Source organism: Pelmatolapia mariae, linkage group LG16_19 (genome assembly GCF_036321145.2).
Source record: "Pelmatolapia mariae isolate MD_Pm_ZW linkage group LG16_19, Pm_UMD_F_2, whole genome shotgun sequence".
In the NCBI taxonomy this organism is placed as follows: domain Eukaryota; kingdom Metazoa; phylum Chordata; class Actinopteri; order Cichliformes; family Cichlidae; genus Pelmatolapia; species Pelmatolapia mariae.
Window position 1 is genome coordinate 57,701,742 of NC_086241.1, and position 21,962 is coordinate 57,723,703.

The window sequence follows — 21,962 nt, forward strand, 5'->3', positions numbered from 1 at the left end:
CATCCAGTGGTCACGGACCGTTGCTCAGGGATCGTAGTGTTTCTTTGACCGTATGTGAACCACATCACAGAGACGTGATGTTCACTCACTGTACCAGCCAGCCATCGCGGCCACCCTTTTACCATCCACCATCCATCATGAACGGCAAATGATAGTTAAGTCTCTGAGTGGCATGAAAGAGTCGTTACACGCTCTGTTCTTTACCTCAGCCGACACACAACAAGGCCAAACAACTTTTCCTTTCAACTAAGCTACATGAACTGCACACAGCCTTGTTAGTCTAGTCTGACTCACAGAACAAAATTAAAATGTGGTTGTCTTAATTGACAACAGTATTCAAAAAACAGGAACAGTGTGTTTTCTAGACAGGAGGAAGCTTCTCGAAAGTCTAACAATCCCTGCTCTTGTAGTTTAATGTTGGTCAGCTTTATGGAAAGAGAGGTCTAAAAGGCGTACTTAAAAAAAAAAATAATAAGGGCAGACACGTGTTTACAATTAATTAAGTTGAGTCTGACTTCAGTGTCATATGGTTATCTTTACTTCTCCGCATGCAATTAGAAGCAAGACAGCCATTTACAGAGTAACACAGAGCAGAGAAAGTAATACCGGCTGAATACAGGACTTCATGCGTGCTTCTGCTCAATGAACACTTTTAAAAGCAGCTGACAACAGCCAGAATGTTTTCTTAATGTCTTAAAACAACAACAGTGAGGAGACAGGTGAGCAAAATGGAAAAAAATAAGTGCCGTGTTTTTAAAAATCACGTCTGGTGCCGTGTCTTTGTGTGTGTATATGCATGGCTGACTGCTTTTTACCTACAGTGTAAATTGCAGACATTTTAATATACTAATCATTAACCACATTTGCACTGGGAAAGACAGGTAGAGCCATGCCCAGGTTGCAGCCCTGTCAAAGCGGAGCCACTGAATTGAGATGTTACAGACGAGGGTGGGAAAATCCATATAAAGGGCGCAAAGAAAATGACGTGAGGGAGACAAGATTTATGATTATTGCAGTGTGCAGGGAATTCATGGTAAAGTTGCACAAGCTTTTAAAATACAGATACAGATTCAGAACTCCATTACATAAAGGACAGGTTAAGCGCTTACAATTCCATCAGTCTGCAAGCCACAGTTGTTAGTCTCTCACCGCGGGCCCCTAGGCAAAAACTAGGAGCCGTTCCATTTTGGCAGAGAGTGACTCCCACATTAATGATGACTGTCAAATGCCAACGTGGCTCACTATACCAGCTACCAGATGAAGTTAAGATGAGTCTCTTAGAGAAGCCACTATGCCTAAGGCTGTGCAACAGGTGTGTGTATATATGTGTTTTTGAATATTTGTATAAGAAACAGACTGCGAGAGAGAGAAAGAGAATGTGTGTGGTAACCCCCTCGATTCCTGCAGCCCCATTTGAATTTCTTGGGGCTTGTTATTTTAGCTTGCACTAAATGTTCGAGCGCTGACTACCCGCCAGAGAGAGAAAGACTGACACTAAGTTGGCTACGAAGCGCTCGGATGACAAAAAGGAGAGTGATGAAGTGGCAAACTGTAGAAAGGGGATATTCTTATAGCAATGCCAAGATGAAACGGTCCCAGTTAAGACAAAAACAACAACATGAATCTACTGTTACAGGACACGCAACACACAATTATACAGTGACGAAAGTGTGGGTTCATTTTTTCTTTTTATTTGTTAGCAATACATGCAAGAACTGTCCAGTTGTTAATTTTGTTTTGAGGTTTTTTTTTTCAGGAAAGACTTAAAAAGGAAAATCCACACAACATTTTATCAATAAAACCTTGAAAACATATAAAACTCTGATTTTTTTTGGAGGTACATTAAAAACAGAAGAATCCCATTGAACACTGTCCATTTTCATGGTGCAGGGTTAATGTTGACAGTGGCATGCTGCAAGCAAAACCTTCATATTTTCCATAGCACCTATCTTGACAAAGCCAGAAAATGATTATTGAAAAAACTGAACTGCATGTTAAATTGTTGTTGTTGTTGTTGTTTTAAATAACGTGGAAAACAGGAAGCTCCCAAAGATGTTGACAGTTTTGTGACTGATTGTCTCAGGCAGGACGGTTGCCCCCAGCATCCAGTATAATTATGGAACGACATCAAAAGAGACTCTCTGCGTGCCTTTGCGATGCCACTGGCTTCTGGTGCCAAGTTTGATCAGCGTATTAAGAACAAACCGGCAAAAACATATGCATTAAAAACGTTTGCAATAAGCGTCAGTGTTCTTGTTAGACATTAAAACACTATTTCTGCTAAGGCTCAGTAGTACATGGATGAAGATAGGTGTAATCAAAAAGCAGACTTCCAAGGAATCCTCCAAAAGTTGCAGTAGCACTGGGAGCAGTGCTTTGCTGCACAATGAGGTGTTCTTGAAGGCTGCTGAATTTAAATTTAAATATGATTTTACTGTTTTATACGCACTGTGTCTGAACTTCCTGATTGCATCTTGTATTTGCATTTATGAATACATATACCATAAAAAGATGAATATGTATATATATTATGATGTGATAAAATAGGAGACTGGAGATGGATCGTTGCACAAACTCATCTTAATTGAGGATATGTGTTCAAGTATAGCTGTAAATAGACAGAAATCAGGATAATCACAAAAATGCCTTCACTCTATTTTTGGTGTTTTATGTCATTTGAACACATTTCAAGTATTTCTATATAAATAGAGTTCATATTCTGAAGCGTTCAGCTCAGTCTACTTTGTCTTTGTCTATTTAATCTGTGATTGGTGCACCAAACCAGTGAGATGAGCACAAAAAAGAAGAAAAGCATGAGAACTACAACCAATGAAATGTGAAAACACTATGTTAATGCATGACTTCATTAGGAACACTGATTTGTCAATGATTTTAAACTCAATGAAGACTGTTTTCAGGTAAAGAACAGTTCCTTCAGACTCATAATATGTTGTAGCATTTTGAATATGGGAAATGAAAGCTGCATTTTAAAACATAATATAATGCGGATTTGGTATTTTGAGTTTTTTGTATTTAAGATAAAAAAAATCGAATTTATTCTGATATGACTCTGATCAGGTAACAATACTTGCAATAAGGCACAGTTCATAAGGCACCATTGTGGGGTTCTCTGTTTTGTTACCAGTTTCTCTGCAGCCACTCAGACACATATTCATAGACCAACAGCATTACTGCTCCACCTGTGAGAGAATATAAGAGAAGTAACCGTTGTGAATTTGATTTTCAGAGGCTTTACTTCCCCAGTGAGTTTCTGAGAGCAGGAACATATGAGAAGCTTGTAGCACTTGTTTACAAAGGAGGAGGACGGTATCTCTAGCTCACTGTATTTCCATTTAAAGCTTATTATTGGGGAATATTATGTAAATACTGTTCCTTGGAATCTGCTGAGAAGGAAACAGTGTTTGCTACAGCCTTATTTCACTGGAAGCACTGCATGCAAAGTTGAAATGCTAATATGCTTGAGGGAAGGCTTTTTCTTGCTTAATCTCTCTTTTCAGCAGTCTTATCTGCTGCAACAGGAAAGCTGTGAGGATGACAATGATTTCAATATTAACATGAGGAATATTTCTTTTCCTTACCTGGTCCAAGCCTCATTATCTTGGGAACCAATCCCTTATATAGTGCCAAATACCTGCAAAGAAAGGAAAGAAAAGCTGTAAGGTGTTAATGTGCAAAGATTTTAGCTAGAATCCAGAATATGTAAATCGTTTCAGTTTGCGTAATGGCTGTGCTGCGATGGAGTTGAAATGTAAATTAGTGCAAATGGAGTGGTGGTGTGTAAATTTTAGACTGCACATTAGTACTTCTCATGTGTCCTACTTCATATGTCAAATCCAGCACAACTCAGAGGCAAATTTTAAACCTCTGACATCACTCCATTTATTAAATATCATTTTAGATGCTTTGCAGATCTCAAAGAAAGCCAATGTAAGTGAACTCTTGTGTATTATAATCTGTTATCATTTGATCTAAAAAAGAAATTCAGAAGCTGCGTAGCAATACATGAATCACGCCCCAGCTTTATTAGATGTAATGTATGCAATGCATCAATACTTACAGTTTGCTATTATAATAAGCAAGTTCTGAATAGAGTCATTTTTACATAATAAATCTATTTATTTTTGGAAGTGTTTGACTGATCTGAGTCCTTCCATATGCTGGTTGTATACATGTGCCTGTGCTCTTGCTTGTGAATGCATGAATGAGTATACATGTGAGAGCCTGTCTGTCTGTCAGTCTGTCTGTCTGCTGCGCTGCCTGTCTGTCACTCCATCAGGTATATAGGGTCCAGCGGCCAGCGCTACCGAGTACCTGCTCCTTAATGCATTCAAGGTGATCAGTGGCTGCCCGCCTCCGCCTCGTGCTCCCTGTCCCGCTCCCTGCCCCCGCCACTGATGGCGTTAATAAGGCTCGACCCACTTCCTCCCTGGCCCTCTGTCTGATTAGATTGACCCGTGGAGCGCCGTGCGGCTCGTTAGGGTCTGCTTAACGACGTCTCCCATAGGGACCACTAATTAGCTGGGACTGTGTTGTGTTAGAGAAGGGGACTGGATGTGGCGGATGGGGCACCATCCATGCACCCCTGCAACGACAACATTTCAGTGCCATTCTTGCAACAACCTCTATACTAACAACATCCACTAACTACAAACATATCGCTGGCTCTTGTCTAGTGGAGCAGCATGGGGGAAAGTGGAAAGCCTGAGGCAATTGCTAGCATAACATACATCTTTCCTTGAAGCTTCCATTTAGAGCTGTCATTCTTTGAGGCATGAAAATATGTTAACATTTACTAAACAACTGACAGACTGCAGAAATGTATGATCGTACTCATGGGGAATACAGCCCAGAATCTAACATCATTATTTAGTTTCCATTCATTGGATCACAGCTTTGCATGAAGCTATTCATGCTTTTTTGCTGTATTTAGTGTAGGAAACTCACTCCACACAATCAAACCCTGCTAACTTGTAGCTCCAGCTGGTACATTTGTCTTCTCTGACAGCCAGTTTGGCAGATAACCAACTATCGACTGCTAACAAAACAGACAAAGTGGCTCATTAATTCTTGAATGAATCAGCATTCCAGCTTTTGTCCCGAACATCCCCTGTTTTTCTCCTCCCCAGATTTGTCCATACCCCTCTTCGCGGTACACTAGTGCCATGGTTTGGAAGCAGGTGCGGTACTTGATCTCTCCTGGCACTGGCTGGGGGCCCTGGATCCGGCTCTTGGCTACATCGAAGGGAATATTCACACAGGAGGAGATGGTCCCAGACAACAGGCCGATGGTAAACTTGCGCAGGAACTCTAGGGTAGGGTCCTGAAAAAGGAGGAGATAAAATTAGGTATGCCTTTTTAAGGGTGACACTTATATTTTTAAAGTGTGAACCACAGGGTTAAATTTGGTCCCATAAAACATAAACAGCAAATAGAGCCTTTGGAAATAAAAAAGAAAGTAGTGACAGGGAGTTGACAAAGTCAGCACTGAGACATTATGTGTCTACGTCTATGAGCGAATGTGGGGGAGAGCATGAGGGGACTTGTGCATATGATTGCAAAGCTTGCATGAAAGCCCTGATCATTTTATGGTAGCGGGGGGCAGATTAGTGCTTCCTGACTGCAGTGCAGCATTCTGATTGGCTGAGCAGAAGCACATGTTCACCGGGGAGCCAAGACAGAGGATTTATAAACAGGGTTCATGCAGGCAGACTGGGGAGGCATATGGGGACAATTTGGGTAATTGGGCTGTGACTCGGCACAGGGGTATTACTGTACCAAAGAAGCCCAGACTCAGAGAGCTCTGACAGCTAATTGGCCAGGATATTTTTACAAATGACAGCAGCCTCTCTGGTCCAGGCCTTTCTCAAGCGGCTGGACACCCTGAGAGCCGTGGTAAATCAACAGCTAATCCCACTTTTTCTATTTTTTTCAAGTGGGATGTGGAGAAGGGGGCAACGTAACTGTGGCCTAAGTACACCCATCAACCCACTTCCTAACAGCCTTAAGCAAACATCTCCTCACACATTCACTTGTGAATGATGGCAGTGTGCTATCTGCCTCCTCTGTTAGTCAAAAGGCCACATGAGAGAAACCTGGACTCGACAGTCTGAATTTGACTGCAGACAAGTTTGAGTTGCAAGCTCATTGCTCATGTTGCTGACACAAGGCCTTTGAAGAAACACCACTATCAGCTCAGCCTGTGAATTCCACAACGTCCACAATATTTCTGCTTTTGCTGTCTCGACAATGGCCACTGTTAGCATCTAACAAACAGGATCGCTCCATCAATGTGCATCGAGACGGATAATTCCCAAAAAGCAACTGCCACAATCTAAGAAGGGAGCTATTTGAGTCATCCAGCCACATAATTATCATTCACAGAAGATGACCACTTGGTTCTCTGTACATCATGCGTCATTGGAAAAATGTTGAAAATTTAGCAGAGCCTGGCCTCCCACTGTAACCTCCTCTTGAAAATAGTACAGTTGTCTGCTTCCAATTAGTTCATTGGAGTTAATCTAATGCTCCAGTTTGCACATGTGGAACTGGCGTATGGTAACGTTTCCATTAAACAAAATTAACTTTTGTTTGGGCCATCAGGAACTGCCGGATGTGTAATCTGAAACTTTGAGGATGTTATGAAGAGCAAACAGAAGAGGTATTAGTGGGGCTGATCTTACAAGTCCTCTCTGATTTTTGCTTCCTTCCCTCCATGCCAGTCAGGCTAACTAATCATACTGTTAAACACATTTGGTATTACCCTGTGGCAAGGTTGTTGGCACACATGCATTTCACATAGCCTATGGTTAGCAAAAAAACTAGGTGTAGTCAAGGTTACCAATGTCAAAGCAAGGTTAAAGTGGTTTGGAAAAAAAACAAAACAAGTAAGTGTGTGATCATAGATTATGATTGGCATATTACCGGGCTGGTAGGAATAGCGTCCTTGACATTGAAGTAGAAGCCAAAGTAGATCATGTTGAAAACTCCATGGCGCCCCAGTGTTGATGTTAATCCTTTATTAAGGCCCCTCAGTCCAAAGCCGTCTGACTTAATTATCCGTCTTGCTTGGGCAAAAGAGGAGGGCTGCTGTATTGGAAAGATTGAATTCGAAAGAAACACATGTGAGCAGATTTCTATGGAAAGATGTGTAGATTACCAATATTTTACACAATATAACAATATTTTATTTCAGTCAACCTCTTTGAAGGAATCCCTGTTGGCCTGGAGACTGACTTTCACCACCTCGAATGGATTGATCACTAAAGCCTCAGTCAAGCCAGAACCAAGCCCTGCTGCAGACAGCGCCTAAAGGGGAGTTGGACGTGATTTAGGACTCAAAATGTGGAGATAATATTTGGGTAGAGACAGAGCAAAATAGATAAACTGATGAAGACAATGAAGAGTGACAACGTGTCCGGGTTACAAGAGCTGCCGTTGTTATTTCATTTCCAGAAACCCGTTCTCTGAGTCTTTTTGTCTTGTCTAAAATATGTATTCGTCACAGCCATCATTGTTACTTCTTGACAAATGCTTTAAGACACCTGTGTTTATCATCAGACAAAATGCCAGATGACAGATGGGAATGAGAGGAAGGTGAGTAGAAAGTAGGAATGTGAGCAAGGTAACAAACTTGCACTGAAGAAGCCAAAAAATTATTTTCTGCTTTAATTCATCTCATCACAATCAACATGCACTAATGTAGCACCGATTTTATACAACTGGCTGTTGCAACACTGCATGTACTTACATTGGTCTGTCTATTTCTGCATCTAAGTGTGTGTGTACATGTCTGCGTGCATGCGTGCTCAGAGCGAGGCGTAATGGGAACATGTCAAGAACGTGTCTATAGCTCATTACTCTTCCTGCCTCTTTATCCTGCTGTCAGAGCCCCGGGACCCATCCTCTCAGACATGCCTCGCGATGTTTACACAGCCAGCCAGCCACGTTTTAATTCCTTATTTGTATTATTACTGTGTGTGTCCTCATTAATCAGAGTGAAGGCATTCAGCTGTGCCATGCTGAATAGGGGGGAAGAGAGAGCACCATTCAGAACCAATCTGTAATTCACTTGCACTAATGATCTGATGTGATTACAGTACTTGATATGCGAGGGCCTCTGGGGGGAATGGGGTTAGAGGTACTTGAGGAAGAGGAAGGGGTGGAAAGAAGATAGTCAGAAGGAGGCATAAGAAGAGTGGGAAGAGGGCATGATGAATGGGACAGGTAAACATTACTCCAGAAATGGCTGTAAAAACAAGCTGAGGATATTCTCTACGCTGGGGCAGCTTTGACACTGAGCTACAGGTAAGCCATCCATCATGGCTGACACTTGGCTGCCACCTGAATAGGTGGTGTGCGGTGACCACACCCCACCAATACAAATCTTTCTAGCTTAAAACTCTGACTCAATATAACAGAAAACCAATTACTCAAGAAGGATGAAACCTCTTCTTACCTCATGGCCTGTGGTGTAACCAGTCTCCAGAATTAACAACCGCCAAGCAAACATATAGGAAAGTTGGTTTTAAAGTACTGTGTTAAGTATTAGACTATTTTGGCTCTACTTCCAAACATCAGGGTTTGAAAGAAGTGGTGACTATGAAGTTTTGTGGGTTCATCTTGACTTTAAGAGGCAATCTGTGTTTATGTCCAGGCTATAAAGAATCCCACCTGCTTAACTTGGGGATGAAGAGAAAAAGGTGCTACGATATAATCCCAGTGGGTTGTCCCAGTGTGGCCACGCTGCGATAAAATAATGTGATTAAAGTTAACTAAATGGGAACTTGAAATTTTAACACACTGATTTTTAACTGCCTTTTTTCCTGAATTGGGATTCGTTGCTGTTGGACGTGCAGTTGAGGTTGGGTAAACGATATTATCTGATCAGCTGTCTCAGTTGTTATGAATTCAACTTTTAGATCACTGGCATGCCACAAACTTTGCTGGACTCCTTTTGCTGTTTTAAATTGTAAGGTCTGACTTCCCATATGGCTGAGCTTATTTAAAAATGACTGAATCTCACAGCAGACAGGCAGTATTGTTACCGCCATAGCTTTTCTGCTTGCTTTACATTCACTGTAGAATGGCAAAGTGATTTTTCGTTTTTGTCAGTAGTGAAGGGGCACACTCATTTTGTTTGAATAAGCATTAATCAAATTGTCAATGGACAAACCAGACTGCAGATTCCAGGATTATACCGAGTGCAAGCACTATGATTGCTGTTGTGACTCCAGGTTACAGATTTGGGTTGTCTTCTATATTAACACAACATACAGCATAGGCAAAACGCGGCACCTGCCCAATGTTAAGTCTGCACCGTAGTCTTATGGTAACTGTTGCTGTTATGCAACATTTAGCTCCTTCCTATCTTCAATTTAAAAAAAAATCTGAATAGATTCTCACACAGTGTGAGTCAATGAAATGAAAACAAAGCAATTATTACTTGTGTAATTTAAAAAAGCCTTCTAATAAGCTGCCAGTTATACTGGATTAACACATACGTAGCAGCACCGAACAAACGCTTGTAGTTTTTGTGGCTGCTCTGTTGCTGGGAATGAAGCTCATAAAAGCAAAGGTTCAGCCAGAGACATGCAGTCATTAGTGCCACACTGATCACAGCTGATGACAAGCTGATGTCCCAAACTGAGTGCCAACTACATATAAATGCTGCTTCATACATTTAAATGCTAAACTGAGGTGAAAGTGGAACATTCGGGGTTTGTTTCAGAAGTTCTGAAAATGACATTGACAGCTACAGAAATGACTAAATGTGTGCTGAATTGCTCGCACTATGCCAACAGTGTTAATTTAAGCTCTGGAAATCATTTCATGTTTATCTTGTCCAATGTGTGACCAAGATAAAAAACACAAAATGAGTAAGAATTTCCCTTCTAAACCTATTCCTGCATTACTAAAAGTTTTACATGAAACAGCACTGAAAATGAAATGTTAACAAGGACATTTACATTTTTATTAATTCATTTGCCTGGCAAAATTATTCTTGGCATTTGTCTTTGTTTTAAAAGCCTTTGGCAGGTGAGCTGTTTTTATACTCTGAAACATTATTCCAAGTCCTGTGTGCGTGTGTATTTATTTTTTCGAGTGAGAGTGTATTCAGGTGTCCCTGGATGGAAGACTCACCACACCGGGAGACAAAGGGGTCAAATTCAGCAACTTCTTGTACTGCTCAAAGGTGAAAAACTGCAGTGGGAAAGATCAGGATAAAAGCGCTGTCAGAAAGTGACATCTGTGCACACATACACACCCACATATGGTGTACATAAAGAAAGCTACCTTAAAAACACACAAAAGGAAAGGAGAAACTATATGAAGATTGCATGTATTTAGTAAACGAACATGAAATGACGGTACGCTTTGAATTTTAGACCTTGATCTTTGTGGAAAGACAAAAGTCTCAAAAGGAGACAGATCCACGGATCTGTTTATTTGACCAAGGGCAAAATGCCAGCAAGACCGTTTTAATCGGAGCTTTAATTTGGTTTCTGGCTCCAGACATTTCTCACCACCTAGCTTTGTTCGCAATGTGAGTGATTACCCCATCTTCTCAGTGTGAGTGCTTAATTTTAGAGTTCACACATCCTTGTTTCCAGCATCTCATTACAGAGGTGTTCTATGCCAAGCATCAGGGCCCTCTGCGCCACCCACCCCCCCGCTCACCCCAATCCCTGTCACCCCATTACACGTTAGCTCCAAATGCTAAACCTCATTACAAATATCCAAAGATGGGTCTCAAGAGATGGCTTTCTTTCAAATGCTTGTAAGTCAATATTTGGAAGACCAACAGAACGAACAGGAGTGGCTGAGGAGGCAGACATGGTAGAGGGCGTCATGTGTTTAATCAACACGTGTGTTCCATGTTAGAGCAATTGTGGTTTGAGTGTTTTCATATGGGAGTGAAGCAGTTTGCAAAGAAACCAGATCCTGAGCGTTGCATCATATGCTGAGAAGCTTTGCGGCCATCAGTGAACAAACAGCCATGTCCTTTGTCTCACCTTGACTGCTCTCTTTGGTGTCTCTGCCAGAATAGGAGGCAGGATTCCTTTGTAGAATCCAAATACTCTGTAGAAAGAGAAAATAAAATGTTTCTCTGCGCTTAATTCGACTTATGTTTTTGTGAAATGTTAGTTTACTTTTACATTTATTCAACTGCTGCTGAAATATCCTCTAATACACTGATAACTTTACATCAACTTATTATTCATCGTTGTAATGCAATACAGTTAAACAGCACAGCAACTCTATCTTAGGATACAAAGTACAGATTGCATAGGATTTAGGAAGGTGTCTTAATTATGCATTTTGCCATGTTCCAAGACAAGTTTCAAATGGCTGCTCACTGATTTTCATATTGTATGGAAATAAATGGAAGCCAATGAACGTCAAAAGGCAGCGTGGTGCAGTGGAAAGCACTGTCGCCTTGCATCAAGAAGCTTTAACCCACTATTCAGGGCTATGCATGCTTGATAAAGACTTGGCTTTGCGTGATGTTGCAGTGACTTGCTTGTCAAGTTTGAGTTAAGGAATTCATACAATGTGCAGAATTCCTGTTTAAGGTTTATATAAAGGTTTAAAAATCACAAAGGGATTGGCGTGGCATTTTCTCTTCCTCCTTATTCAGCACGGCACATTTTCAGATATATTGTCAAACCACAAACCCTGGTAAACATGTTCTACATGAATATGCTGAGGAAATGATTTAAGAGTGTTTTTAAGTATTTGATATGCTGGATATTTCAGAAGCAGTAGCTGTATAATTTTAGTCAATTTGGTAGTTTGCCTGTGCTCAATCATACGTCCAGCCATGATTTAAAGCAGAGTTAGAGCCAGGAAAAATAATAAAATGATACAGTGAGTTATTCATATTGAGATGTGTGCCTACATGGAACACAGGCTATATTTTGGAAAAGCGAATTTTATGTAATGCCTTCACAAACTAAATGAACAGCTAGATTGTTAAATTAGTCATTAACACACTTATTGGGTGCATTTTTATAAAAAATTATGTACAAATCTCTTCTTAACCTTTCCATGTTGTGTTCAGATTTACTCAGATTCTTGGATATAAGCTGAGTTACCCTCTCATAGGTAAATGCCCCTTTGTAACCAGATGAGGTATTTTAACGGCTGATGGAAAAGTAACAAAAGAGCACATATATAGATTCACATGAATGTCTGACTGGTTTTTGATGTACACATGCAAGAGGACAGTAGTAGGCTTTGTTTTGCACACTGCATGTTTCATATACATTCAGAAGTGCACACACATGCATTTCCCACAGCCTTCAGTTTAGTCAAAACATGTTAGAACATTTAGGACATTTGTTTGAACTGGTCTAGTTTACACTAATGGGGCCAGACTGACATATTTTAACTTTTTCTTACTAGTTGTAATATGTTGTTTTTGTCAAACTTTACCACGTGTGCCACAGGCTCCAGGTCTAAAACGCAGCACATCTGAAGCATCGGATATTTTGAGTCATTAGCTTTTGTGTTGATAGCAAACTGTTCCTGGCAACAGCTACCTCTCCTCCACTATTATCATTCCTAAATGTTGTTTTAAGGGGACTGTCTTGAATTAAAACAGGTAAAACAGGTTTAAATCTTCAAAGAAGGGAAGCAGCAGAGGCCACTACTCTTATACTGTCGGTATAAAGGACAGGACAGGTCAGGACATTTTTATACATAATAAATCAATCAATCTGAAGATGGGGTTATGTATGTGTAATTGCAATAAATATTTTAATAAATATTTTGTTTAATTGCCGTGCAGTATGTACAAAGCTCAGGGCAACGACGTATAAACACAAAACAAACGTGTTGCTATGGAAAAATTACATTCTTTTGTGGTCACCAGCTGTCACAAGCTTTTTAGATTTCCCACTTCCTTGTTTATTTACCATTGAGATATTTTCCATGATACAAATTCCATTCATGGAAAATGCAAAATAAGCTCTTCGATCACAACGTTTCAAAGCTTCCTCTGTTCAATTTTGTTGTTGCTACCTTACTTCTTGAAAGAACACTTTCAAATGACATCAGTGGTTATTGTGAAACTGCAAGATGTTTCATTCAGCTGTTTTCTTTTCTTTTCTTTAAAAAAAAAAGAAAAAAAGAAATAAATATTCCGTGGCTAGTTATCTGTGCCAGCTCTAACCTCGAAAAACGAAAACACACATCAGTGAATCAGAGATGCACATTATGACATGCCCTTCATTACAATGTGGAATGCAAGTCACTTTTTATGGAATAGTTACCAGAAGCCTGCTGGTGTTCTGAAGATTCACTTCTAAACTCAAGGCTGATATTACAAAGCCTTTGCTAACCTAAGAAATAAGAATCTCTCTTTCTCTTTCTCTTTCTAGACCTGGAGATAGAGACTTAAGTAGAGGCTCCAAATGTGTGTTGATGCACAGCTGAAAAAGGCTCAGAGAAAAGGGACCATTTACTCGGTATTTTGATTTAATAATAAACACTTCTCAGTTGTTTTAGGAAATCATCTAGCCTTTTTCTTTCATTTGTCATCTAAACAAACACACCACCCTGACAGCAATTAATGGGACTAAGGAGTCAAAAACTAATCTTTTTGGCCTTTCCAAGGAGTTTACTGACAAATAAAAAATAAAGACTACGAGTAGCATTATTACCAAAAATAATTTCTTTATCTAAAAATAATAGATAATAATATTCTGTAAATGTACACATGATCATTAAATATTTGTTTTGGGGAAGGGAAAGCGAAACTATCAGAGAGGCCAAACTGATATTGAATACAGGTCAAAGAGGACAACCTGGCGTGACCGACTGTATCCTGTGAACAGCAGCACCAGCTCTGTTGTGGCAACATTCTCTAAAGTCAACAGAGATGATCTTGGTTGATTGGGTACAAGTGTAAATATTTTTGCTCCTGGAACACATTTCCACTGACTATAACCTGAGAACGACAGGCGATTACGCTTGCACAGAATCCACAGCGGCGAGGGCGCCTAGCAAAAACAGCAGCAAACCACAACTAATTATCAAAAGACTTTTCATCAGGTGATCCAGCCTATTTGATCAACACCTGAAGCTACACAAGCAGTGCTGGCTCTGGGTAATTGAGCCCGCATAATCATGCCAGAGCAAGGGATTATCGCTGAGCAAAATGCTGCCTGGAAGCCAAAAATGAATCTCTTATATGGTTTGTGTAAACAAGTTATTTCAGTCAGACGGAAGGCCTTTCCCTCTCCTCTCTTTGTCCATGCAAATGGTGGCCACAGATTTCCCGGGTGTGGTCAGGCTGGGGAGCCACCAGGTGATGAAGGAGGAGTGAAATTTGTTACAGAACAAATATGGCCTCTAGTGAGTGGCCATCATTTGAATCCTTATTTGATTGCCAATGTAAAGTACACACTAAGTCCCTTTTTGTCTTTCCTAAACAAATGGCCTCCTGACACAGAGCGAGGGATGAGGGATATGTGTATCACAGCATTAGGTGGGTGTACTTGTATGCTTGTGTGTGTAATTTGGCTTTCATTTTCATAAACCTTTCCTTTTTTAACAGCCTTCATCCATCTGGAGAGAAGCGTGTCAGTGACACAACTACACAAAAAAGACCAACTAAATAAATCCACTAACAGCGATACCAGTGACAGAAATAAAAAACACACAAAAACAGCGTAACAGTGAAAATGTGCAAACCTGGAAAGTTGCTGCTATTTACATTTTTGAACACAAATTTTATTTTCACAGCTTGTCTTTGAGGAAACTGACAGAAAAATGTTGCACAGGGAATATTTTAGCATTTCCTAGTGCCTGTTAAAACTTGACATTGCTCCTAACAGGAACTAAATAACAGAATTCCCAGTGGCCAGGAATACAATCCACCAAAACTATTTCCTTTTATGCAACTTAGATGCCACCTAAGCCACAAATAGCTATAACTAGAATAAAAAAAAAACCCCTGTGTTACTGACGTAAGAGATTGCACGATAAACACTTTTACCTGCTGTAACAAAATGACGCTATAGCACATGTTTTGGTTGTCAGGGGTTTGAGATTTGGATTAATCTAGCACAGTCTGTAAGATAAGTAATCTTACCTAAATGTGCAGAGTGTCACATGAAAAGTAAAGAATTCAACTCTTGGGCTCCTTGTTGAATTTCTAGAGTTTAACAGTATACTGTTCTTTCTTGCTTTGACTCTGAATCATTAGTTTTTATTCATCTCTGGCTCTCTTCCACGTTGTGTCTTTTGTCCTGACTCCCTCCGCTCACCCCTTACCGGTCGCGGCAGATGGCTGCCCCACCCTAAGCCTGGTTCATGTTTCTTCCACTTAAAAGGGAGTTTTTCCTTCCCACTGTTGCCAAGTGTTTCCTCATAGTTGATCGTATGATTTGGGGGGTTTTCTCTCTGGTATTATTGGGTCTTTACCTTTCATTATAAAGCACCTTGAGGCAACTCTTGTTGTGATTTGGCAATATATAAATAGAACTGAAGATTAGATATATGTGTATTTTCTTTTATAAATGCAATGCAAGTAGGTCAGTTTAGCATCAAAACTAAAAACAGAAGAAAGTAGCTGACCTTGACTTTATCTCTTTACCTCCTTACTATATCTCCTTCAAAAGCTCACTAATAATCTTGGACTATCTTTCCTTTATAAGCTGTAAAACTTAATTTTCCTTCAGAGATCCCAGTTATGCATGTTTCCAAAAATGCCAACTATTCCTTTAACCTATTCCTTTCACCGTCGCATTTCATACATGAGCTGGATCATCATAATCGTATCTGCTCTTCTTCACACTACCATGAATGTATACATATTTTTTGCATGGGTGGTCCCAGCTGGATTCAACCCCACATCCCTCAACCCTACAGTGTTAGTTCCAGGCATTAGTCACTCATCTTCAGTATTTCCACCGTTCTCATGTAATGCATGGACCCTTTTAATATAACCATGGCCGCGCTTTGGGTCCCGACCCAGTCTCTGGATACCACACTAGCAAAGAATGCTAGAGAATAGAGTCTTTTTGTTTGCCTCCAGACGGAAACACTTAACACATGCTCACGCTGCTGCACCCACATGCAAAAAAAGAAAGAAGTGCAGACTGTAAGGCAATACACAACCGAGTGTTAGTGAGTGTAGTTCACACGGTCACACACTTATGAGCACAGCTACAGGATTTCATGCTATATTTCAGAGATGGCAAATGTAAAATTTTAACAGATATAACTCTATATTCGTGTTAAGTATTCACGTGCATCTCCTTGTATATAAAATTAAATACTATAGGTGCAGCTATTGTGTCCAGGCTTGTGTCTTTCTTCAGCTTAATCACTGAGCTCAACTTTAGAGCTCAGGTTTCCTCCCTCACCGCCTCAAAGAGGGAGAGAGAGAGACAGAGAGAGACAGCGAGAGAGAGAGAGGTCTGGTGTTGGCCCTGTTCTGCCATGAGCTGACGGGAGAAGTTTATTTTTAATAATAATTCTACAACAGTGGGGCCTAACACTATTTATATAAATTATAACTAAGTGGTTTGGCCTGTAGGTAATCCTCAATGTGCTACTGGGGAGTGATTACATACTCAGCAAAAATATACTGTTAATGATAATTGGTCGACAAGGAAGTGGATCTTCCGTATTCAGTGATTCTGCGGCACGTCTCGACTTTGTTAGATGAGATCATACTCAAACAGCACTCAAAAGCTTATGTTGATATTGTGAACGCCACGCTTTATGTCAACCATTTTATGTGCCAAAAGAATTCTCTGGAAATTCGTACAAGCTTAGCCCCACAGGACACACCCAAAAAGTAGGCAAAGAAGCGTTAAATGTCACACTGTCAGCATGCGTATGGGGTGAAGAGGGCACGGCTACTGTAACAGGATAAGTGTGTCTGTTGAACTCCAGCCAACTGAGGATTTCTAACTGTCACTAGCCAGCCTCTTGCCTTGCGCTCACTCACACCTTGCAGCAGATCAACTTTATATCCGCAGTAAAGCTGTCGGCTCATCGTAAACAGAGCGAGTGGCAAACACTTTCTCCTACGCCTGCTCTATCTCACAGACCTGTGACAGGGCAGGCAGACGAGGAGGGAGCATGGCAGGATGGCTGTCTTTAGTTAGTCTACTCGTATCCTGTACGAGATACAGCGTATAATAAGGTATGTTCAGTGGTTTGCTGCACGATATTTTTGGAGGCTGACAGACACATCAGCCATTTTTAAGGAAACCAAACTGTAATGCTCACATCCTTATAGCCACTAAACCACATAACGTTTGGTTACATTTAAATAAAGCAGCATGTTTGGAAGAAATGTCAATCACAGCATAGCTGACTACATACTTTTCTCCCTGATATGCTTTTAGTGTGACAGCAACAGTAGCTTTTCCTAAGAATTAAAGACATAAAAAGCATAGCATACCTATGGACACAACAGCATAAGCAAACACCAAGTTTTTGGTGGCCAACTTAAAGTTTTGCCTTGATGTTACAGTACATTTTATTGTTCTAGGCTGTTGTAATAAAGATGCATTCATTGAGTTTGTGCTTGACTTTTGCCCCTCAAGGAACTATTAAAAAGAAACTAATTTAATAAGCATAGGCAAATAATGGCACTATCAACCTTTGTGTTTTTCATGTGCAGGAAAACAGAAAGACTCATGAGTGGCTTCCCGTGTTATTTTGAATCACTACTGAGGATAACCTACCCTTCACTCTGGAAAATTGTCCGGAAGCAGTGACCCAGGCTCTTGTAGCTGGTGGGGTCAGTGGTTCCTCTTTGGATCTGAAACCTGCAACAAGAAATTTCTGATTAAAAATTCAGTTACTTTAAATATTATGATCATCGGCTCCATCAACTTATTTTAACTCTGCATAGGGACTGCTATCATAGCTAGATGTTGGTTTCCTTTAATTTCTATCCTCATTTCCTGTGTAGGCTATACTCCGACATGGCTTCAAAAGCACAAATTTGAGCTTGTTTTCCCTCTATTTTCTTCCCTCTCTTTTTTCCCTCCTCCACTATGATGAGAGGCTCCTTCCACCAGGTCCCCTCAGTGCAGGAGAGAACTCAAACATTTATTTAACCCAACTGATCCAATTAGCCATGCAACACACCAGGACCAGGCCTTTTGCACAAAGCATTTCAGGTACTAACATGCCAGCAAGCCTATAGTAACAGCTCTTGAGTTACGTGTAAATTTTTAATATGATGGAGCCAGTCGAGTGACTTTTTGTTGTACAGCAAACATGCAGGTACCTCTCTAATAAAGTCTGGTGAGCTGTGTGTAAATCTTGAAAGAATGAATAGAAATCATGCTTGTTAGGGGTAAAGAGCTTCAGGTACTCATTTAAGACTCCTGATTTAACACCACTGTATGCCTTGGAATTAGAGAAAACATGATGAAATAACTAAAGTGTTATATGTGAAATGAGATGATGACAACTGTGTTTAACAAGATGACAAAATCTAACTTGAAGATCTTAAATAACATTAGCAATTCTGAGGAGCGAAGCAGGAGACACGAGTAAAAAAAGCAGGCAGTAATGGGACAAGAGAAAGATTCCCTCCTCATATGGCTTCAACTTCTAGGTCACAAGGTCAGCAGTAAGTCGTCCACGCGGGTGCCTGATGGGGCCATAAAGAGCCCCCAGGTTCCAGTGGAGGGGAAGTTTAGTGGGGTGAGCGGCCTTTCATATCACTAACAGATTAACATCTTAGAGGGGTGTCCCTCAAATCCTATTTGGTGGATTCCCAAATAGCTTGTAACTGGTTCCTGAAAACTAGTAAAAACAGGATAATAAATAGATGTCTGACACCATATTAAAGACAAGAAGAAAAGAAAGACTCAAGGTATGAGATGATGGTGAAAGAGGGGGTACTGGGAGGAGGCAAAGACCAAGAAGATTTAAGACCACTGGGGCTTGTAAACAAATTCAAATCTGGCTTAATTAGAGTCATATGATGAAGGGGTCAAGGATGGAAGGCACTCTGTCCTCAGTCTCCCCCTGTCTCCTTTGCTTGCCCTACTTCGACCCGAACTGGCCCTAAGAGAGTGAGGTTGGCAATGCCGTGGTCCAGTTCCAGCCCCCTGACTCCACTCGTAACCCCGGGGTCACCTCATTTCCTCATGGCCCTCTTCTACCCTGTCATAAAAGCCAGGGACCAAACAGAAAGGCCCAGGGAGTAGAAGATAATAGGGATGAATATAAGAACTTATGGCAGCAGGGGAACTGTCAGGCCCCTGGCTAGGAAACTGCTTATGTTGCTTTTCACAGCAACCAGTGGTAGAAAATAAGACCCAAAGCTTTAGTTGGTTGTGAGTGAATGTCCTGTTTGGGGGGATTTGTGCAGACAAAAAGCTCTAGTTTCTGTTAACACGGCCTCAGTGAATACAAAGATATACTGGTTGGCTGAAGAAGAGCAAAAGATATCCTTTATATTGCTCTGGCAGATTTGCTTGGCCTTGGAGTCAGCCCTGCAAGTCATAAACTCTACAGACGGAAGACCCAAGGAAAACCCTGGGGCTTCTTTAAAACACACTGCTTGGAGCATCTTCTTCAATCATCAGTGAAAGCTAATGGAGATACAGTATACCAAGAGGTGATGAAATCTGCAAGTTCATCAAGGCTCCCCCATTTGCTCTTCACCCACATCCTACTCTCTCTGTACTTGTGCTTTATAGGCCCAGAGCTACCCGGGAGAGGGTGAAGGCGAGGGCAGGTTGGTGATTCTGCAAACGAGACAAGCACTCTTGTTTAAATAATACGAAAGACCTCGTCCACCTGACCCCCAATACCTATAAAAGCACAAATGTCAGGCATCCACAAAGATGTCAAAAAGGTAAAGGAATGTGCAGTAGAAGGCTAGAGCCCCATTCTTTGTATTTTTATGGATAGCAGAGGAGTGTTTCAGAGCTTAGCAAGGCTATGCCCACTCCCAGACCCTTGTGGTAATGGGCTTGAATGGGCCATCCACAAAATGGGCTGTCATCTCATAGATGGTGAGATGTGGAGGCGAACCTACCGACTGTGTTAAAAAAAAGCCTATAGGAAGGGGGTTGCTAGGTTGATCAAAACGCATAGGTTTGACTGGGCAGATTTAAAAGCCTTTCTTAAGAGATATGGATATTCCCTGAAAAGAAATTAATAGCTGGATGAGTTTGATGACTTGCTATTTATTTAAAAACTCTTATTTATAGCTGTTCAGACAGACTGACATTTAATTAAAACACTAAGTAGAGAAGTAATTTCCTAATCTACAACAGGCATTTACCTATACCTATCTATTATACTGTAGTATTTCATATAGTGCAATTTTCCCCAAGTATGAATGTTTTATGATTTATGTGTTTTGCTGCGTATTTGGACTGGTTGCTACAGTGAGAGCCTTGATCTGCCCATGCCTTCCCTCTTGGAATGCCAAGTGCTTTGACAAAAAAGGAGAGAAACAAAAAATATGATTGAAGAAAAAGAAGAAGTGAATCACAAGGGGGGAGGAATGAAAGTTGAGCAATTTCTCATGTTAGATCTGACGTACATAAGACAATCCAGAAGGAAACATAAAGGGGAAGTCTATTTTTTACAACCAGACAGTTAATTTTAATGAGCAGGATCATAAAGATGGTAAAAGTCCATTGCATTGGTACATGAGGTTACGACCACATTTCCGACATAAATGGTCCAACATGGCAAATTCCTTCAATTGTGACTTTAGCCATACAGTCTTGCATCAGGGTAAAGAGCCAAAACAAAAGGCTCCCGTCTTATTGTTTTGACAACTCATTGTTGCTGACAACGGAGATGAATTAGTCCCACACAGTAAATAGTGTGTTTGATTTAAAAAGCACCATAAATTAAGGTGTATCACACTCAAGATTGATTTCAACTCATCTATGCCCTGTCTATAAAGAAATGAGCAAAGAAAAAATTGATAGACTAAATCTATAATAAAACTGTTACAGGAAAAACTGAGAATAGGGGCAGAAGGGATATAAAGACAAACCTTTGGAGAACAGAATAGGAAAAAATATTAAAGGGGAAGAAGATGTGAGATGGGAGCTCAAGGGAAGCGATAAACTTTTGGTGCTTGCAACACGGCAGGCTGCCAAAGCTTGATCTGGACCAGGCCAGGTTAGGTTTCACCAGCACCCACTGGATCTGGGAAAGCCCAAATTATACATGCAGTCTGGATATCAGAAAAATAGTTAGTCTGGTTGTTAAAAGGGCTACAAAATCCTTCTGTCATTCTGGATTCTCTCTCACACTGATAAAACTGATTCCTCTGAATCCCAGTGGTGATGTTGGGACTGTTTCGCTAGTCCAGATGTCTGCTCATATGCTGTGACCCTTGTGACCTGAGATCAGGCAGTGTTACTGGAGAAGAGCAAGAAAAAAAGCTGCATAAAACACCATGAGGCAGGGCCAGTCTAAGACTGGGACCTCAAATGCTTTGAGCATTACAAACTTCTGCTTGACTAAGAGATAACTGTGTGTTAGAGTGGACTGTTGCAAATTTAGAAGGCGACTACTGCAGAAGTGGATCAGATAGGTGGAAAAAATGAGCAGTCTTACCACCATTTCCAGAAAGCGATTGCATAACAGGAAGGATTTCTTGGGTGTTTAATCTATGGTCTTTTAACCTCTGCCAACTGCTGTTAGCTGAAATTATGGCGCTATGGTGCAGTTTTAATTATGGCATCATATAAAAGTAAAAGTAAAACAGTAAAACCTCTTTTGCAGGTTCTTCAAGTACAAATTAAGAACAAAAAAAAAAAAACTCAGCTTACTATAACTCCTCAATATTATTTTTTTTATCATGGCTAAAACTAGACCAACTCTCTTTTTCAATAATTAAGGTACTAGTCTTTCGAATGATTATCTCATCAGTCATAGAGTAGTCCAGGAGAGGACAGTAGAAGCCACTGTTGGGAACTTCTGCA

The 21,962-nt window shown here is 40.6% G+C and overlaps 1 protein-coding gene across 1 annotated transcript in view; it reads right to left on the reverse strand.

Moving 5' to 3' along the window:
- Positions 1–551: 551 nt before the first annotated feature.
- slc25a21 (solute carrier family 25 member 21) overlaps positions 552–21,962 on the reverse strand; it is an 83,382-nt gene continuing 61,971 nt past the window's right edge. The window contains exons 4-11 of the mRNA XM_063500012.1: positions 17,730–17,813; positions 11,034–11,100; positions 10,162–10,221; positions 7,219–7,326; positions 6,943–7,107; positions 5,160–5,341; positions 3,600–3,652; positions 552–3,200 (exon numbers count right to left, since the gene is read on the reverse strand). Coding sequence (XP_063356082.1) covers positions 3,139–3,200; positions 3,600–3,652; positions 5,160–5,341; positions 6,943–7,107; positions 7,219–7,326; positions 10,162–10,221; positions 11,034–11,100; positions 17,730–17,813 — 781 coding nt within the window. The 3' untranslated portion in view covers positions 552–3,138. The remainder of the gene's footprint in view (positions 3,201–3,599; positions 3,653–5,159; positions 5,342–6,942; positions 7,108–7,218; positions 7,327–10,161; positions 10,222–11,033; positions 11,101–17,729; positions 17,814–21,962) is intronic.